Below are 19,160 nucleotides of genomic sequence, written 5' to 3' on the forward strand. Positions count from 1 at the left end.
GAAAACACCAAAGAGATTTGTCATGAAATATTTTATTTAGTGGATTGTGAGTAATCTAAAAATTGTGGTCTATGGATCACTGCCAACACATAAGTTGTTTGTTATCAGTCAGTTTGTGATGAGATTAGGAGCTTGTGCCAAATGTAAATTAACTGTTACTAAGCAAACCATTTAGATCACCTGACCTTTTCTTTCAGAGCACTATTTCACTAATGAAGGCAGCCGTGTGTTGATTTACATTCTGGCAGAAACTTGTGTGGAGTACTGAGGACTGAACTCAGAGCACTACCATTTGAGCCATGCCCCTAGTCTTTTCTACTGGTAGTTTGTTTTTTCAGATAGGGTCCTACACTAAGTTTGCTCTGGCTAGCCTCAAACCTGGATCCTCCTAACTCAGCTTCCTGAGGAGCTGGGACCACAGGTGTGTGCCCCCAACTGTAGCTAGTAATTGAAAGAGGGTCTCGGTAACTTTCCTTAAACCATGATCCTCCTGATTTTTCTTCCTGAGTGGCTGGTGGCAGAAACTCTTTCTCTTGTCTTGGACCTCCAAAACACTAATCTAAAAGGCAATGTCTTCCATTTTTCATAACAAATGTTATAAAAATTAGAATTCACGTAAGTCCAAGTTTAGAAGTTTAGTAGACTCATGTATAGGCAATTTGAATACTTCATGCTAAGAAGATTATGTGGTCCAGAAGACTTACACATTTGTCCTCCCAAAGCTCAGAGTTCATCATGCGAATTCTAGCCTGAGGCTTTTAGGGAAGCACAATGGCCCTTTAATTTGGGGCAGCTTAAGCAGCCTGTTGGCTTTAAAATTCCTGCGCCTAAAAAAATACCCTGTCCTGCCTGACTCACACTGGCAGGAGAATGCCTGTCACCAACCATCTAGTCTCAGGCAAAGGAAACTAATGTATTTGTAAAGGCAGCCCAGGCATTTCATACTTCCATGTCTTCACACACCCTGTTCCCCCACACCTGGAATGCCATCCTTCCAACCCACCACTCTGTTCGAAAATTCCTATTCATCCTTCAAGACCTCACATAGAGAGTTTATCCATTCCCTGCAATATCATAGCATGCCACTCATATTTCTGTGGTAATATCTGTCTACGTCACCAACTAAACACTGAGCCCCTCAAGACACTGTGCTGAGCACAGTGCCTGACCCAGGGTAGTAGTAAATGGCTCAAGTAATGTTTTTGAATAAATAGATATGCAAAAGCACCTATTTCACTCAGCATGGTGCTAGAGACCCAGTAAGAATTTAAGTAATGTTTACTGAAGGGATAAAAACATATGTTCTTTGATGACATCTTGTTCAAGTGTGCAGAAGAACACATCAATGTATCAAGCAAGTTCATGTTGCTCAAACTACAAAGATTCACTTTTTTAACTCTTGAATTGAGGATAAAGTTATTTGGAAAATGTCTAAGTAGAGATTTGCAAAAAAAATTTAAAACATTTGTTCAAGATTTATAAAGTCTGGCAAAATTGCTTAGCTTATCACTTTTCAGAAACAGCACTAGCTATTTCTGAGAATTTGTAACTGTATTCCTTACTTCTTGCCATGAAACAAATTACCACAAGACTTAGTGGCTTAAAATAAGCTTATGTTATCTCACAGTTTCTGTGAGTCAGGAATTCTGGAGTGGCTTATTTGGGTGGTTCTGGCTCAGAGTCTCTCAATTTGTTGTGGTTAGGGCATTAGGAGGTGCTATAGTTATCTGCAGGCTCAAGTGGGGTGGTAGGCTCTACTTCCAAGATGGCTTGAATGGGATCTCTCTCTCAAGTGAGTGATTCAGGAGAATGAACAAAGAAGATGCAGTGCCTTTAATGATATAGTCACCAAAGCCAACAGTGTCACTTCTGCTTTATTGTGTCTTTAGAAGGACTCACTAAGTCTAGCCTACATTCAATGGAAGAGGAATTAGGCCCAATACCTTCAAGGGAGGTATTTGTGAACTTTAAAAAAAAAAAACCATCATGTAATCTATTAGTTAGAAATTCTCAGATGGTATCAACTTTAAGCAAATAAATTCTCTTTGCAGACTGTATTCAATTTGTTACCTAGCACATGTGAACACAACCACCTGTAATTAAACACTGTTTGAACATTTATCAAATCATTGATAGCCAATATTCTATCTTTTGCAATTCTACCATTGCAGAATTGCCCTTCTTCAAAATATGTACCTCACCAGAGATAGAGCAAGAGACTATTTGGACCCTGACAATATTTGTCAGGTTGGAAAAACTTATAGTAAATGCCAATCCTGACATAGTCATGCAAGATCTGCTCTTCCTCCTTCAGAACTCCCTTGCTAAAGAAAAGGAAGAAGGACTTATTCAAATGCAAGAGGTAAAGAGAACAAGTTTGGGGGAAAGAGAACCCACTTGAAAGATAATCAGAATTACCCACAACCCTGTTCCCTACCACCATCTAAAGTGGTATTCTCAGTAGAGAATTCAAAACCTCATTTCAGTTAGGACATAAATGAAGCTAAATCCTATTCTAGATTGCTTCCTGGAAATTTCAGAACATTTAGGCTATCCCCAAAGGACAGCAGGATCCATGTACATGACAATACCTATTCCTTAGCAGTTTGTTTAGAATCAAGTTCAAGATATCCACTCAGGAAACACTCCATAGGGACAAAGGTGATCTCAGGCAAAACAGTTTGAGATTTGACATACCCATTTTCTCCTCTCCACCCCGACCTTAGACTCAGGACCACTTCAAGCTAGGAGGTGAAGGAGCATAGGATATAGAAGAAGAGAAAGAGACATGTCTTTAAGGATGCCCTGCTACGCCACCTCCTAGCTTTGTGAATTGTGGCAAATTTCTTACCTTCTCTAAGACCTGGTATACTCTGGATAAGACAGTATTTTCATTTCATAGATATTTTCTATTATTACCTGTTATTTATAATTTATAGAGCCATACAATACCTCTCACAGGATCAGAATCAAATAAAGAAATTATAGAAAATGTGTAGTTTTCAGTTGGCATAAGTTTCTTTTTACAGATGTTTGATATTTAAGAAGAAAGAATCATTTCATAAAATATCAAGATCTTTTTCTGAGCTTTTAGCTAGGGACCTATATAGGGCAGTATACATTTCACCAAAGAATAATGGTGTTGGGTGGGGCAAACCTCTCTGTTCTTTTTTAGGACATTGTAGTTAGTAGCAACTTGTTTACTTCTCATATTAGTCTGTCTTGGATATGGAACTTATGAATAGATTCACATACCTTCATTCAATCTGAGTAACTAAAGGTTGTGGAATATAGGTCAATTCCAGGAAATTTTAACCACTTCCCTCTGAAAGAAAAGAAAAGCCAAAATTGCTCCTCCATAGCTGAGACTCAAATCAAATGAAACATTGGTTCAGTTAAAGGAATGTTTTGATGTTCTAGTTCATTAGAAAATACATAGGGTTTGATTCTGGTTTGAACAAGTTTGCTAGATGTAAATATGCATATATCTGGTCCAGTTCATGGTTCAGTTAATATCTGGGTTCATTTTGACTTGAGGTTTTGTAAATTGATGGATTTTGTCTGAAATTTGCATCATAATTTGATTCCTTAGTCCTAAGGTTGACTCTTTCCTGTTCTGCCCCATGAATAAATCAAAATTCTACTTTATTCTCTTCAGGTTCAATCACACTCCTGCCAGTATTGAGTTTGTCCCAAATGGAATGTCTGTTTCTAAACCCTAAATTTTAGTTAAGTAAGGACAGATTTTGATTGTTTCCATGTATTGTTCCTTTAAGGAGATCATTCTTCCTGAGCTCACCTGATGGCCTCTTAAAATCCAAGTCACATTAGACATGTATTTAAAACAGGCCAGGTTACTGTGGTAAACAAATAAAATCTGAACCCAGGAGACGCCTATGGAATATTAGAAGAAAAGTTATATAGTGCCATATTTTGGTTAACCCAGTGCTTACCATTTTGGTAGGCAAAAGTAAGCCTGACGTCAGAAGTAAAGGAAAGCATTTCTAGTATGTCTTTCTCTGTTTATTTCAGACATTAAAGGGTTAATTTCTCCTTTTTGTAACTGTTTCCCAATTCAATTGAATTAAGAGGACAAAATAGCTAGTTGCTGGGAAGGAATCTTTTCTTTTTCTTTCTTTTTTAAAAAAAGTCCCCAAGGAAGCTAATTACCCATACTAGTAGGCCCAGAGAACTGTAATGTGATAATTACTTTGCTATTCTTCAACAGTAAGTCATTGTTGTAGCAACCCAACGTTCTCTGTCTCCCTTCCACCAACTCATGTGCACCTATTCCTGAAAGTCAAACCTTCCCTGTTCCTAAACTTCCAAGAAAGAATGGCTTCTCTACCAAAATGTACAGCCTTTAAAATGGGAGATCAAGGGACACAAAACAGCAAGATTCCATGAGACAACTATATCCTGGGGACCTATCTATGCTGAACCTCAGCAGCCTGTTCCAGGTTGCCCAAGATAGAGGGATCTGGCTGTTCCCACCTTCCTGACAGAACAGCTCTGTCCAATAGGAATATAATATGAGCAAGAAATGCAAGCCATGAATGCGATTTTCAATTGTTTAGTAGCCACAATTTTAAAAGTTAAAAGAAAGCTAAATTAATTTTGGTCCATTTTATTTCACAATATAGTCAAAATGTTATTTTAACATGTAATTAATGTAAGAAATTATTGAGATATTTGCATTCTTTGAAATTAAATTGTATTTTACACTTAATAAGCATATCTCAAATCTGACTAGCCATACTTCGGATGTTTAATTGCCACATATGATTAGTGGTTAATGTGTTAAAAGGCACAAAATACCTCTCTTTTCCAGCTAAGAGAAGCTCAGGGTAACAATTCTTCACATGAATTAAATGCTGTGTACTTTGCAAAGCATTTTCATCACCTCAGTTGGCCCTCATAATAGCACTAGAAATTAAGTTAGAAAAGGATAATTACCTAACTTTTTTTTAGATTGAAAAACTAAATGCTAAGAGGCTCAGAATCTTGGGTCTTCCCAATATCACACAACTAGTTAGCACTCAAGAGCTAGAACCCAGTTCTCTTTACTTCCCAGTGTGCATTCTCTGCAGGGTCCCACTGATCTGAAGCAGGGTGTGGGATGCCCAGTCCGGAGAATGCTAAGGTCTCTTTGAATGGTTCTTGCTTCTCAACTTTCTTCTCCCTTACCCCACCTCTAGAGCAGGGATGTAGGGGAGACAGAGAATGGTGTGGTGTCTGTATCATTCTGTTTGTGCTGCATTGAGCACACTGCCATAGGTAATTTGATGCCTTTGTTGCTAGTGCTCTGTCTTAAGCATTCCATTAGTTTCCATATTGTCACTCCAGGGAAAAGTGGTGCCCTTGAAAGAGCAGTGGAAAGACATCCCTAGCTCCTTCCTCCGATGTGATTCATTGTAAGTTATGTCCTGTAGGTTATGTCCAGTTTAACTGGAAGAACTTCCCTATATCTAAGCCAACTTTTCTATAACCATTGGAGAGCCCCTAGGAAATGGTTGTAGTAGGCACAATAACAGAGGTCATTGAGCACTCTGCAGTGCATGAAATTTGTGAGGCCTCCCTAAAAGGCAACTATCAGCCTGCCTTAGCCAAGGACTTGTGTTTCAGTGCAATTGAATTTCCAAAGTTTTGGTGGACTATCTAGTAGTGCTAGGTGCTAAAAAGGAAAGTAATGATAAAACAAATACTCTGTCACTAAGAAGTTTATGTTTTATTTAGGCAGCTAGTATACATGCAAATTAATTTTTTATTTACAAATACTTATATAGTTCTTATTATCACTATACATCTACTATCTTCTTTGGTGGTATCAGGGTTTAAACTCAGAGCCTCGTGCTTGCTAGACAGGTGCCCTACCACTGGAGCCACACTTCCAGCCCTAATTTAATCTTTATAACACCTTATGAGTGGGGACTATTATCCCAGTTCTGTAGATGAAGAAAATGAGGCACATAAAAGTTGACTTTCCCAAGGTCATATAGGATTGCTTCACTATAAACATGCTCTGAGCAGAACAACCTCAACAGGAAATAAATGTTGACAGTATTGTCAAGCCTGAGCAAGCAATCTTGGCATTCCCAGCCCCTTTACAGATGTCCTCTTCTTGATGGAAATTCATCTGTATCAAAATATTGCAGGATTGGGTACATAAATTTGTTTTGCAACAGGGAAGACTCTTAGTTCTCCCCTTTCTTTAAGGAATTCACAAATTCATGCCATCCAAGACTCTGTAGAAAATAGATTTAAAATTCAAATTTCATCTTGTGAAGCTACAATATCTCACAACCTATGATTGAATTTGCCCCAAAAAGCAACCCATTGACCAAATCATTGAAGAACTGTTTCAGGACTCTCAGTTCTTGCTTCCCTGATGGATGGGGCTGTGGAGAAGGACAAAAACATTAAGGGCTGATTGGAATGGATGTGTGAAAACCATAGGATTTGTCTCTTGGCCTTGCTCTGAAGTAAGTTTGAACCACCTTGCCTCCACTTGAGTAGACTTTTAGAAAAACTCCCTGTATATGTAATGAGAAAACAGGTTATCTTTGGGCTGGAATGAAGGGAAGCTTAGAGCATCTCAGTATGAGAAAATGATGAAGTGGCTGAACTGTGTATTGAGATGTCCCTCTGTAAGACATTAAGGAACTAGAGAATACAAGACAGAAAATGAATCATTAAAAGATCACAGTGGTAGATAAGTGATGGGCGCTCCCCTAGGAATTTCAAAATGGATTCTGTGATCAAATCCTGGAAGCCACCATCCATAGAGGAGAGGCAGAGTTTATAACTTTTAAGCAAGTTATACCCTTATCCGAATCTCTGTATCTTTGTTAGTTAAAAGACCAGTAGTACCTGTCCATCAGCTCTTAGAATTAAAAGGAAAATCATGTGAGTTCATGTTTTATAAAATTTTGAAAGTAACTATAGAACTACAACTGAAATTGAGGGGGATCTGAAATTATTATCATGGCTTTTTTTATAGACTGGGGTTATCTTCACTGAGCAATATTTCAAAATAGACATCAAGTCAAAACTGACGGGCTCAATTTTGAGTTGAGATCAATGTTGGTATTAGAATGGGAAGGAAGGCTAAGACTAAGTGAATGAGCATTAAGTCAATTTGGTCTCCAATCACAGGTTGGGAGAGAAGCAGATGCCAAGCTGACCCTTCTTTTGCTGTGCCATTCAGATCAAGTGAACTTTAACCTAAACAATATACTACAACTTGCCTTACTCACTACCCAGACAACTCTTTAATCACCACATGTGTGACCACTAGCACTCAACTTATATGTAGCTGTATCTTAGTTTTCAGGGATCAGGCAAAGGCATCCACAATGGCATAGCTTAGTGGCAACTCTGCCTGGTTGGTGACTGTTTGCTTTGTCATTGACTACCCACACCAGAAACTTGACTTTGTCATTGTTACTTGGGAACTAGCAGCCTCTACCCACACACATCCCATTATAATCTCCTCACTCCTAGGAACCCATTTTCTCTTCATATATTGAAATCTCTGTAAACTGAGCTAAATCAGCCTACTTGCCTTACTAGCCATCGTGTTTGGGCTTGTCCTGTTCATTTCTGCAGGAAAGACTGTCAGAGCCAAGAAGCTAAAGATGAGTACTGGGGCAAGGACAAGCATAATCATTCTGGAAAACCAGTGAGACATGACCATGCCAGGTCAAACTTGGCAACTGTGCTGCATAGCTGAAGGGCACCAACTAAGGGAGGTGACAGACAGGGCACAAATACCATCTTCTCAAAAGATCTGCAGCATGAGATTAGCTATGCCATGCTGGCCTCTCTGTCTTCCATTGTTTCGTGGCATTCTGTATCTACCCTGCTGATTTGTTGAGTGAAAGAAAGCTCTTGCTAACCACTCTCTAATTTAAACAAGATCAAATAAGATAGAAACCTCAAAGAAGTGTATCTGCTCTCGTATCTGTCTTTACCTTCTTATTCCTTTCTCTTTTCTCTGCCACACTTTTCCCCCTTCTCCCCAGATCCTGTCAGAAAATTGTCAAAGGAAGGAATCCCAGAAGCAAAATTATTTTAAAAAGGAAAGGCCTAAAATGAAAACAAACAAAAAAAGAATATACATATGTAACATTTGAATCCTGACTTTGCTGCCTCTATCTAGAGAGTCTGTTGGCGGGGGGGGGGGGGGGAGCATGCTCTTGACTTACTTTGGACACTCAATAAATAGCAATTATCCTATTTTTGTTGATAAGATTGACAAGGAACCTAGAAGATTAAAAATTCTTTGATGCACCTTATAGCAAAGGAGAAAAATGAACTGTATAAGAGAAAAAAAGAATTAGTGGATTTGGACTATGTATAAATAAAAGGTGAAAGAAAACAGTGAGGCAGTGCTGTGGTTCTGAGGAGAGATATGAGAGACACAAGTGGCTGAAGATTCCCCCTTAAACATTTCCAAATTGCCAGAGAGCGAATGATGTGTAGTAAAGCAGAATGAAGGAAAAAATGGAACATATCAAACAGTGGTACTATTTCCACTCACTCTCAGGATGAAATGTTGACAGTTTTTCTACATGAATTTACCAATCCAAGAGAACATACAGTTCATCAAACCCTATTTGCATTACTTCCTCCTGCTTCTTTTACTTGACACTTCTATGAATTGGCTCTAGAATCCATATCAAAGGACACCCTTTCAGATCTTTCTCATAGAATCCAAAGACAAAGTATGTATGCAAATACATTTTTATTTAGGCTATAAATGTAGGGGCTCCTTCAGCTTGTAAGGAATCTACTTTTGCCTGTACATGTCTACATTTTCTCATCTCTCAATGTCCATCTTTGGATTTCATTCCATCAGTGAATTCTGGGAAAGTATGGAATAGTGTTTGCATTTTTCAGCAACACAATATGAGGTAGTTAAACTATTAAAAATTGACTTCCAAAATGCTTATTGAATGCTGATGACGAAGTAAAGTCCTTTATTTGCAGATAGCTTAAGATTGATTCTCTGGGTTAGGAACACGGTGAACATACATGAACATTTAAACATATACAGGGAATATAGAGAAAAGCATACATCGAATATGCACTTATTTCTATCCTAGAGTAGGTGAAAGAGTTTCAGAGCATAATGAGAAAGATCAAGAAGCTGCAGAAGAACCTATTATATTCAGATCTGTAGCCAGTACCTGGAAACTGATTCACATGCAAATATGTTTGTGGCTAATAATTTTCCACATTTTGGCAAAGCCATTGGCTTCATTCTCAGGTAAGTATGCAGATAAAAATGACAGTTTTAATACTGAAGGTATAGTAACCACCCTTTTCTGGGTGGCTAACAAATGCTGAAAACTAGAGTCTGTGAAGGATATTGTGACCATGTGGATCAAAGTGCCAGAACTTACCCAGGGATATCCACATCTGTTAGACCTCTTTTGGGGGAAATTCCATTGTGTCAGCTCAGATAGGTGTCCAAGGTTGCTCTTTATACTGAATGCGAGTGACCAGGTCCTGCTGAGAAAGCCCTCGGGTACTGTACCATTAAATTTCAACTATTAATTCCTTAATTTCCTTCCTACAAGAAAGACTAGCTGACTGCTCTGCCCTGTTGTGGCTCCACAGACTCTTTGCTAAAGTGCATTCATTATCTCCCAGAAAGCACAGTGCCAGGGTAAAGTCTGGCTCCCACATTTTCTGTGCTGTTTGACACAGGTCATGTTCTTTTGGGTGTGTCTTACATGGTATGTAAACATAACACTCTAAGCTTATCTGGCCTCTACGTCTCTATCTACACTGGTTCCCGTCTTCCCCTTCCCATTGCCTTAGTAGAAACCATAACCACTAATTGACTACTGCAATGTATTCTAAGCAACTTCTTTGCTTCTACCCTTAACCCACCCCAGGCTCACCATAGTGACTGTACTAATAGCGTTAAAATGTAAACTTAATTAACATCCTTCTGAGACTTTCTTTTAGAAATCAAACCCAAACTTTTTTGTTGTTGTTGGCAGTAGTAGGGAATGAACTCAGGATAGCCCTTTAGAAATTTTTTATTTTGAGAAGGTCTCACTAAATTGCCCCAGGTTTACCTTGAATTGATGATCCTCCTGTCTCAGACTCCCAAGAGCTGAATTAGAGGCCTGAGCTACTGGTCTGGCCAAATTTAGACTTCTTAATAGGTCACACAAAAGACCCCAGGGTCTGTCTCTTACCTGCTGTCTTTAGCCTCAGCTCTTTAACCCCCTGGGAGTTTCCTACCCTTGAGCTTACTTGTACTTTGTAAACACTGTATTTTTTCACATCTTTGTTTTTGCCCCTGTTGGTGCAACTGTAATACCTAGAAACCCTTTCTATCCTCTTTGCTTAGCTAGCTGCAATTCATCATTTTTAAAAACAGCTTTATTGAGATAAATTCACCTAACATATAATTCACTTATTTAAAATGTACAATTCAGTGGGTTTTAGTTTACCACAGCATTTTGCAACAATTATAATGATTTAATACCAGAATAATATGTCTTAACAAAAGAAACCTCCCACCATTACTGGACACCTCCCATTTCCCTCCAACTCCCCCCTATCCCAGCCCCTGGCAACCTGTCCCAGGTTCATCATTCCAGATTTCTCAGATGTTGCCTCTTCTTGTCTACCTCCCAGGCCCCTGGTTTCAGAGTCTGTTATCTGGGCTCCAATAATATTCTATGCACAGCTCTGTCTTCACACTTACTCCACTGTATCCTTTCCTGCCTACCCACAGGAAGTGACTTATTCACTTCTGGTACCCTAATACCTAGCAGTTTGCCTGACTCATAAGTAGTGCTCCTTAGTTATTGGCTGAAGGAAAGAATGACAGGGAGGAAAGCCTCTCAAGGAGCTGGGAAGATGAGTGAACCTACACATAAAGGCAGTCAGTGGGTGCCTAACAGCCCATTTTTTCAGCTCATTTGCACTTGGATAAACATGGCAACCAGTGCACTCACATTGCTTTCATCTCTACCATTGATGTGAATGTTGTAGAACCTAGGGAAATATTACCCTCAGTACTGGAAGAAGTTTATCCTCAGGAAATATTCATGATACAGAAGTTTAAGCTTTAACTATGGGACTAACAGTGACTATCTTCCTCCCTCCCTCATTTTCTCCTTCTCTTTCCCTATCTGTCTATACACCCTTGAAATATTTGCCTTTGTTTTTAGATCACATTTCAGAGTATTTCTCTTTAACAATGTAGGTTGTAAGATTTTTAAAAAATAGTGCAGCATGACATGTCTGAACATGAATTCATTCTGAAAGCTGTTTAGTTGTTCCTTTTCCATGTAACATTTCTTTTTTAAGATTGGATATTAGAAAGCGTATCAGGAAGGTAGTATAAAACAATTTGAAATCACAGTAGACTACAAAGATGTTAAAAATTAAACCATTTCAACTTGGGCATTTTATTTTACTGATTGGGTAGATGGGGATGTATGCTGACTCCAGCCACCACTGTTTTTCTATACCTTTCTCTCTCTTCTCAGTCTTTTCTTCTAATCTCTTATTCTGTCATGTTTGCCTGCCCTCTCCTCCATTCCTGATCTTTATCTCTCCTTTTTTCTCCCCTCTGCACCATTTTAGTTTGAGTGCTTCCTTGTGTTTCTTTTTCTGTTTCTCCTCCACTTTCTCTTTCACTCTTCTTCCTGACTAGCCTACTTTCTCTTTCTTTCCTTCTGTTCTTTTCACCTAGGATGAGGTAGCAAAGGAGAAGGAGGTGAGCAGAAACAAGTATGGATAGAGATTGACAGTGGATCTGGCCTGCACCTACCCTGTCACCTGCCACTAAAGGGGATGTGCCCTGGTCTGAAACCACCCTATCTTCCCCCCTTTAATGTAAGGCACATAACCTCTCTGTGTCTCACTTTTCTCCTCTCTAAATGAAAACAAAATAATCCTCTCCCAGACTACCTAGGGTCAAACCTGGGAATGAATATGAAAAAGGGTTGAAAAGAAACAGACCCCTGCAATTGGAAAGCAATGGGGTGGGGGTCGGGTTGCTGCCTTGCACTGCACAGGGATCTAATTAACTGAGGATTGCAACTCTTGCCCTTTTGTGGAATGTGGTTTTTTTCACTTTTGTTCTACTCATCAAATCACTTGGATGTCTGTGTACTTATTTAAATGTTCTTAGTGTCTTTATAGGGGAAGGATAACCTTTTCTTTTGTATACTGTTGATTTTTATCCCTATCTTTTCTTTCTAGCAAATGGAACCTCCAGCAGCCAGCTCTCTACCCCCAAGTCTAAGCAGTCTCCCATCTCTACGCCCACAAGTCCTGGTAGTCTCCGGAAGCACAAGGTATTATGTCTCTTATACCTTACTAAACCCCTTTGCTCTCAGAGTTTTTTTGAATGGCTGGGTGGAGGTTTTGTTATGCATTCTACTTCAACAGTACATTAAGGTCAGAATTCCACCTAATCTGGCTCTATTAACTTCAAATCCTGAGAATCCCAAGAGGGACCAAACCTGGAGTCACTTTTATTTACTCTCTGACCTTTGCTTTATTACATTTCCAATAGCAGTCCTGAGTACCCATTCTGAGGTACCCAAACCACGTCTTGGGAAATGGATTGAGCACTTGTCTCCTCAATTCAGAGACTTAGAAACAGGGGGTTTGAGGTCAACTTATTGTACCATTCAATAGAAATAATATAAAGATAGTGGTAAGCAAAAATGTTGCACTGAGTCACTCCCTTTAGATTCAATGGACCTCAGTGAACAAATGGGCCCCAGTATCACTGAGTATTCTTCATTATCAAACATATTCTGGTATAATATATGAAGAAAGGACATATTGCAATGGCCTTGGGCACCATTTAGACCCCTTAAGTTGTCCCAAGTAAATACAACATTAAAAGAAGAGAAGTGTAAGAGTTGGGGTGTAGCTCAGTAATAGGGCACTTTCCTGACATGCACAAGGTCTTGGGCTTAATCCACAGTAGTGCAAAAAATTAATAATAATAATAATAATAGATGCTTGTAAGTTCCCTAGCAGCTCTTTCCAAGAAGATTCCCACACAGAAATCTCTCCTGTGTAGAAAATCTGGATAGTCAGATTTTCTCAGGTAGTAAGGATACTTCTAGGATTCTCTTGTCTTCTCCTTGCTCACAAGAATTGGCATGAGATTGAAAAAGACAAAACCCCACCAATTAGGCTAACTTCATGACAGAACCATAGATGGTCAGAATGGAGGACCTCATAGAGGAATTTTTTTTTCATTTGCTTCTTTCAGTAAGCAATATTATAAGGCTGTCATTTTACATATAAGGAAAATGAGACCCAGGTATCTAAGTTACTTTAGTAAGGGCAACATAGTTAGCTACAAAACTGGGATGCAAGTCACTACCAGTGGTATGCTGGTGTTCACACTAATTTCTAAGAGCTGATTGTGTACATCACTTTCTAACTCTGTGTTCAGTGATGTTATGTTGGTAACTTGAACTCTGCCATGGTAAGAATATTTATACCATGGAAATCAAAACATATGAGTCAAGGTTGTCATTTTCTCATAGATAGTCACTTGTTCAACATTTAGCAGTACACTATTGTCTGCCTTCCATCTTCATTTCCTTCTCTGTACATCAGACTTTTAGTTTCCTTGTTAATCAGGCCATCGCCTGCCCTATCATTGCTAATGCCTGTTCCATTCTTTTAATGACCCCTTTCACTTCTGGTATTGATCCTGAGTAGAACCTTCTGATTGTCTTCCTGAGCTATTTAGTTTCAGGATTTGCTGAACTGTCTTTGTAGACTTTGTTTCTTGGAGATTGTGAGATGGATGAAAATTGCTTTTACCTACTCAGTTTTCAGTTATTTGCTGAGCAACAAAGCTTGTTAGTATGGACATTCCAAGATGGGAACAACCTACCTCTGTTGTTCCAATGCCTATAAAGAACCTCCTATACTTCACTATACTGCTTCTTACTATATCTTTGTCTTATGCCTTTGTGCCCCTATCTTCCTTCTGGGAAGAGTGATTTACCCCAACACCTTCCATCAGTACATTTCCCAAAGTGCTAGAGGCAACTTGGGCATTTACTCTGCACACTTGAGTCATTCAGCTTTTTAACTGACATGTCCGGTTTGTTTAGGCTGAGGAGCCATCATTCATAAGCCCATTGAGGTGAGTGTTGGCATTGTTAAACTGTTTGTCCGGGTTGAGCTTGCAGGCATTTGTTTGTTTTTTGACTCAATTCTAAAAACAATTTCAACCATTGCTAGAAAGAGGCAGCATTGTCAGAGGCTCACTGCACATTTGGAATTTTCAGTACATCATTGTATTTTTAAAATTGCCATTTCTCAAGATAGTTAAGAAAGTGAACATGAAATAATGAATAATATCACAGTTAGATTTTGGTATAATGTGCGACTTTAAAAACTTATTTTATATCACTTCATCTTACAGAAGAGTTGCAGTAATAATAATGTTTCTATATACTTTTTTATTACAAATTCACCAGTTATTTATATTTTGTTCCATTTACTTTATCTTTGTATGCACACATACATACATGTATTCATTGCATTTAAACATTTTTATGAATATTGAGATTAAGTTGTAAACATCACACCCTTTTAGCCCTAAATATTCAGTGTGTACATCCTAATAACAGATACGTTTTCTTTTAAACTATGGCACAGTGATCAAAATCATGAGATTTAACCCTGACACAATACTATTACAGTTCGTACTCAAACTATCAATTGCCTCAATAATGTTCATTTTCTGGTCAAGGTTCTAATCACAATTGCAGTCGGTTACAATGTCTTTTTTAATCTGGAAAAGTTCCTGAAACGTGATCTTTCAGGACAGTATACTATAGAAATGAAGAGTGTAGGGCAGTTAATTGGTACACTGTCTTTCAGTTTGTACTTATCTAATGTTTCCTTGTGACTCAAACCAGATTATGTATGGCGGGGGTCAGGGGTTTCTTGTGAGTGATGTTATTTCTCTCTCAGAGGCTCCTATCAGGAGGCAATTGCCTCGTGTTTACACCACCAGAAATGGAGATTGAACTGATCTTTCTGAATAAAGTTTCTTCTGACCTTGACTTGATCCCCCTGGGTGTCAGTTCCTAGCTTCACGCCACTCGTTTCACCCAGCTATCTAAGCCTTAGCACCATCTTTGGGCAGTGACCTGAGCAGATCTCATCTGAACTTCTGTCCAAATGGACCTGAAAGGTGTGAGTCATGGTGGAAACAGGAAGCAGATGGCTGAGGTCATGACTTTCCTCCTGCGCAATTGGAAACAATCTTAAAGTCCCAGCATCCCTTTGGTAGATTTTGATGGCTGTGGCGGGCCTCTGAACTGTAATCAGACTTTTGGCTTCTCCTCTTAAGCAGCTCATGGTGAATCCTTTTTAATGCAGCTGCAATAAGGTTAGCCAAAGTCCGAATACTCAAGTGCTAAAATATGGACACAAAGTAATCTTCGGGTAGTTAATGAGAACAACATTTTGCTTTCCTATATTTCTTTAACCTTTTGCAATGCCATTTCCTCACTTATCCTCATGATATCTCTGTGAAAGAGATAGGGCAGTTAGCATCTCCATTTTATAGACACAAAAAAGGAGGCAGAGATTAAAGATAGTCCCCATGTGATTCAAAAGAAATATTGAGGACTCCTTTTGGAGATAATACCCTTTAAAGATGTTCAAAAAATCTAGAAATGCAGGGAAATTTTCTTTAATAGAAATTTTTCTAGATTAGTGATTCCACCCATGACTTTATATTTGGAGGCATTTTGCTGATAAAGTTTCTGGAAATTGAAGGAAAATATACTTGAAATATTATGTGAACATATAACTAACTTTATTTAAATATACACTTTCCTCTTTGTTTCTAGACTTCTTTTGTCCTCCTAGAAGGAGCTAGAGAGATAGTTTGATGAGCAAAGCAGAGTCTTGACCTGAAATCACAAGCTTAAAGAACTCTAATATTTAGTGACTTTGTATAGAGTAATCAAGACCTAACAAAAGGAATGCAAGAGCAAAAAGCAGGGTGGGAAGGACATCTGACTGAGGGAGGGTAGGAGATGGGGACAGCTTTTTACAGAAGTAACATTTAAGTGGGACCTTGAAGGCTGAGTAAACTTTTGATGGCTGGTAAAGAGAACAGCATTCCAGATTTTAAAAAAACATCACCGAGAACAAGCCACCCCACCATGAAAGTACAGAGCACATTTGACAAATAGCAAACCCAAACTAGAAGCCAGGATTCTCATAACTCCTCCCTGATTTCCTTTGGACTATAAGCTCCTTGGATCAGAAACCAACTTTTTTGTTTCCTCTAATGCAGTAGTATCGCCAGCACAGCTGTATTTGTTACAAACATTTTGTTCTGTAGGGCTCCAAGGGACTAAGCAAATGAATTTCAGGTGCAAATTATTTGTATTGTTAAGCAATATGTGTGTTTCTGTATTTCTACATATCAATCAACAAAAAAAAACAGAATGCTGAGATAATTGCTTTTCCCAAACATTATTCTACCCATACAAGTATATACACTTTAAATATGAAATAAACTGACAGAAGTACAGAAGTTCAGGAGTTCATACCTAGGTCTACTCCTATGGATTCTTTCCATAGCCTGCATTTGTACCCATTCTAAATCACAGCAGCTGCAAGTGGAACCTCCTCATGATTAGACTCCTAGGTCTTTACCCACTTCCGTGAAATAATGTATAGAACAATATTGGAACAATAATCTCTTTTAATTATTTCCACCAACCAGGTCTACTGAAGTGTCTGTTACTTGAACAATTAAGAGCAGAGGTGAAGGTTGAAGCCCAGTTGTTCAATGTGGTGAGACTCAAAGTGGCCTCCATATTATTAAAAGCCCTGTATACTACCTGAAAAATACCCAGAGAGTTCACTAAATTAGCAGTATCCATCTCATTTCTCATGCTTTAGTGCAACTAAGAAAAAATGCAATTGTTGAAATTGTATTTTATAGAATTTTAGAACTAGAAGGAACGCTTTAGATCTTATAGTCCATAGCTCCCTCAATTTTCACATGCAGAAAGCAAAGACTCTGAAAAGGGAAGTTCAATGGCAAAGTTAGGCCTATAATCTAGTCTTATGATTCTTTTTTCTCTCTTTTCTATTAGCATAAATTAACTCTACAAAGGGATTTCATTGTGATATTTCCACACATGCATATAATGTTCTTTGATTAAGTTCTCCCCCTCTTTTTATAAAACAATTTAAATAGGTTTCATTCTATTTTCATATATGCATATCAAGTACTTTCATCATGACTCTTAATCATGTGCTTTTTCTATTACAATGGAGTATCATTACGTGCAAACTTAATTTATGAAATTTGTGAATATAGTGATAGAGCAAAAGTACTACAAAATCATCTCATTTACACATATTATTACATCCTATATAATACCATGTTCATTATATATCTATACATATATATTGCTATATATGATTGCATCTCAGAAATCAAATGAACAGCATTTCATCATTTATGCAAAGGAATTTTAAAGGTACCTACTTTAAAGTAACATCTCATTAACATACAGTTCATGTAGTATAAAATCCACTCTTTTAAGTGTACAGTTTATTGGTTTTTAGTATGATCACCAAGTTGTGCAACATTTATTACCATCTAATTTCAGAACATATTCATCACCTCAAAAGAAACCCATATCCATTAGCAGTCACAGCTCCTTCTCCTTCCACCCTGGCAACCACTAATCTACTGTGTGTTCACATTTTTGGAACATTTCATATAAATTTTCCTGTGAGAACTGTGTTAGCAATATCCCATAACTTTTTGGGTTTTTGTGATTTCATTTTCCTTTATCTCAATGTATTTTAATTTTCCTTATGATTTTTTTCTTTTACTTACTGGTTAGTCGAATCATGTTAATTTCTATACATGTCTCTCTATTATTGCTTTCTAATTTAATTCCATGGTACTCAAAGAATATACTTTTTATGATTTCAATCCTTTTAAATTTTTTGAGACTGGTTTTATAGCTTAGCATCTGATTCACCTGGAGAATGTTCTGTGGGCACTTGAGAAAAGTGTGTATTCTGTTGTTCTGGGGTAGAGTATTCTATAGATGTATATTTGTTTATAGTGTTATGCAAATCCTCTATTTACTTGTTGGTCTTCTGCCTAGTTGTTCCTTTCACTATTAAATGTGCATATATATTTATAGCTACATTTGTTGGAGGTATTGACCCTTTTATCATTGCAAAATGTTCATTTTCTCCAGTAACAAATTTGCCTTAAAATCATTTTTTTTCAGATGTTGGTACAGCCATTCTAGCTCTCTTTTAGTTACTGATTAGATAGATGGTAGATCTTTCCCATAACTACCCTCGACATATTGATCTTTCAATCCAATTGTTTCTCTTTTAGGTAGCATAAAGTTGGATCATTTTTCTAAAATTATCCATTCTACCAATTCCTGACTTTTAACTTGAGTGCTTAATCCACTAATGTTTAATGAAATCACTTGTAAAATGGAATTGCATCTGCCATTTTGCTTTTTTCTGTATGTCTTATTTGTTCCTTTATTATTCAAATCATGCCTTTTTGTGTTAAATTCATGTTGTCTAGTATATAATGGTAATTTCCTTATTGATTTTTATTAATTTTATTTTGAGTTATTTTCGTAGTTTATCTGAGGATTTCAATTAATATCTTAACAAATCTACTTTAGATTGATACCAACTTGATTTAAACAGTGTATAAATTTTTTTACAATACGTTTGTGTTTCTTTCTCCTTCCTTGGTGCTATTATAGATACACAAATTACATCTTTATACACAATATGTCTGTCAACACATTTTTATAATTGCTTGCTCACACAGTTGTTTTTTGAAATAAGCCAGATACAGAAAGAAAAATATTGCATGATCTCACTTATTTGTGGAATCTTTAAAAAAAGAGGGGGGAAAGGTCAAATATACAGAGATGGAGAATAGAACAGTGGTTACTGGGGGGACTAAAAGGATGGTTGAAATGGGGAGCTATAGATCAAAGGATACAAAATACCAGACACTTAAGATGAATAAATCTAGAAATCTCATATACAAAATGAGGACTATAATTAGTACAATTGTATTTTAGCTGCCCTTGTCACACAAAAGAGAATTA

At 37.7% G+C, this 19,160-nt stretch overlaps 1 protein-coding gene across 3 annotated transcripts in view; it reads left to right on the top strand.

The window, feature by feature from the left end:
* Positions 1–19,160, top strand: part of Dcx (doublecortin) — a 104,151-nt gene that overhangs the window by 75,475 nt on the left and 9,516 nt on the right. For all 3 annotated transcript variants that reach the window (XM_020181739.2, XM_020181740.2, XM_074062438.1), the window contains exon 6: positions 12,238–12,332. In XM_020181739.2, the coding sequence (XP_020037328.1) occupies positions 12,238–12,332 (95 nt within the window). The remainder of the gene's footprint in view (positions 1–12,237; positions 12,333–19,160) is intronic.

The sequence above is a fragment of the Castor canadensis genome, chromosome X, assembly GCF_047511655.1.
Source record: "Castor canadensis chromosome X, mCasCan1.hap1v2, whole genome shotgun sequence".
Classification (NCBI taxonomy): domain Eukaryota; kingdom Metazoa; phylum Chordata; class Mammalia; order Rodentia; family Castoridae; genus Castor; species Castor canadensis.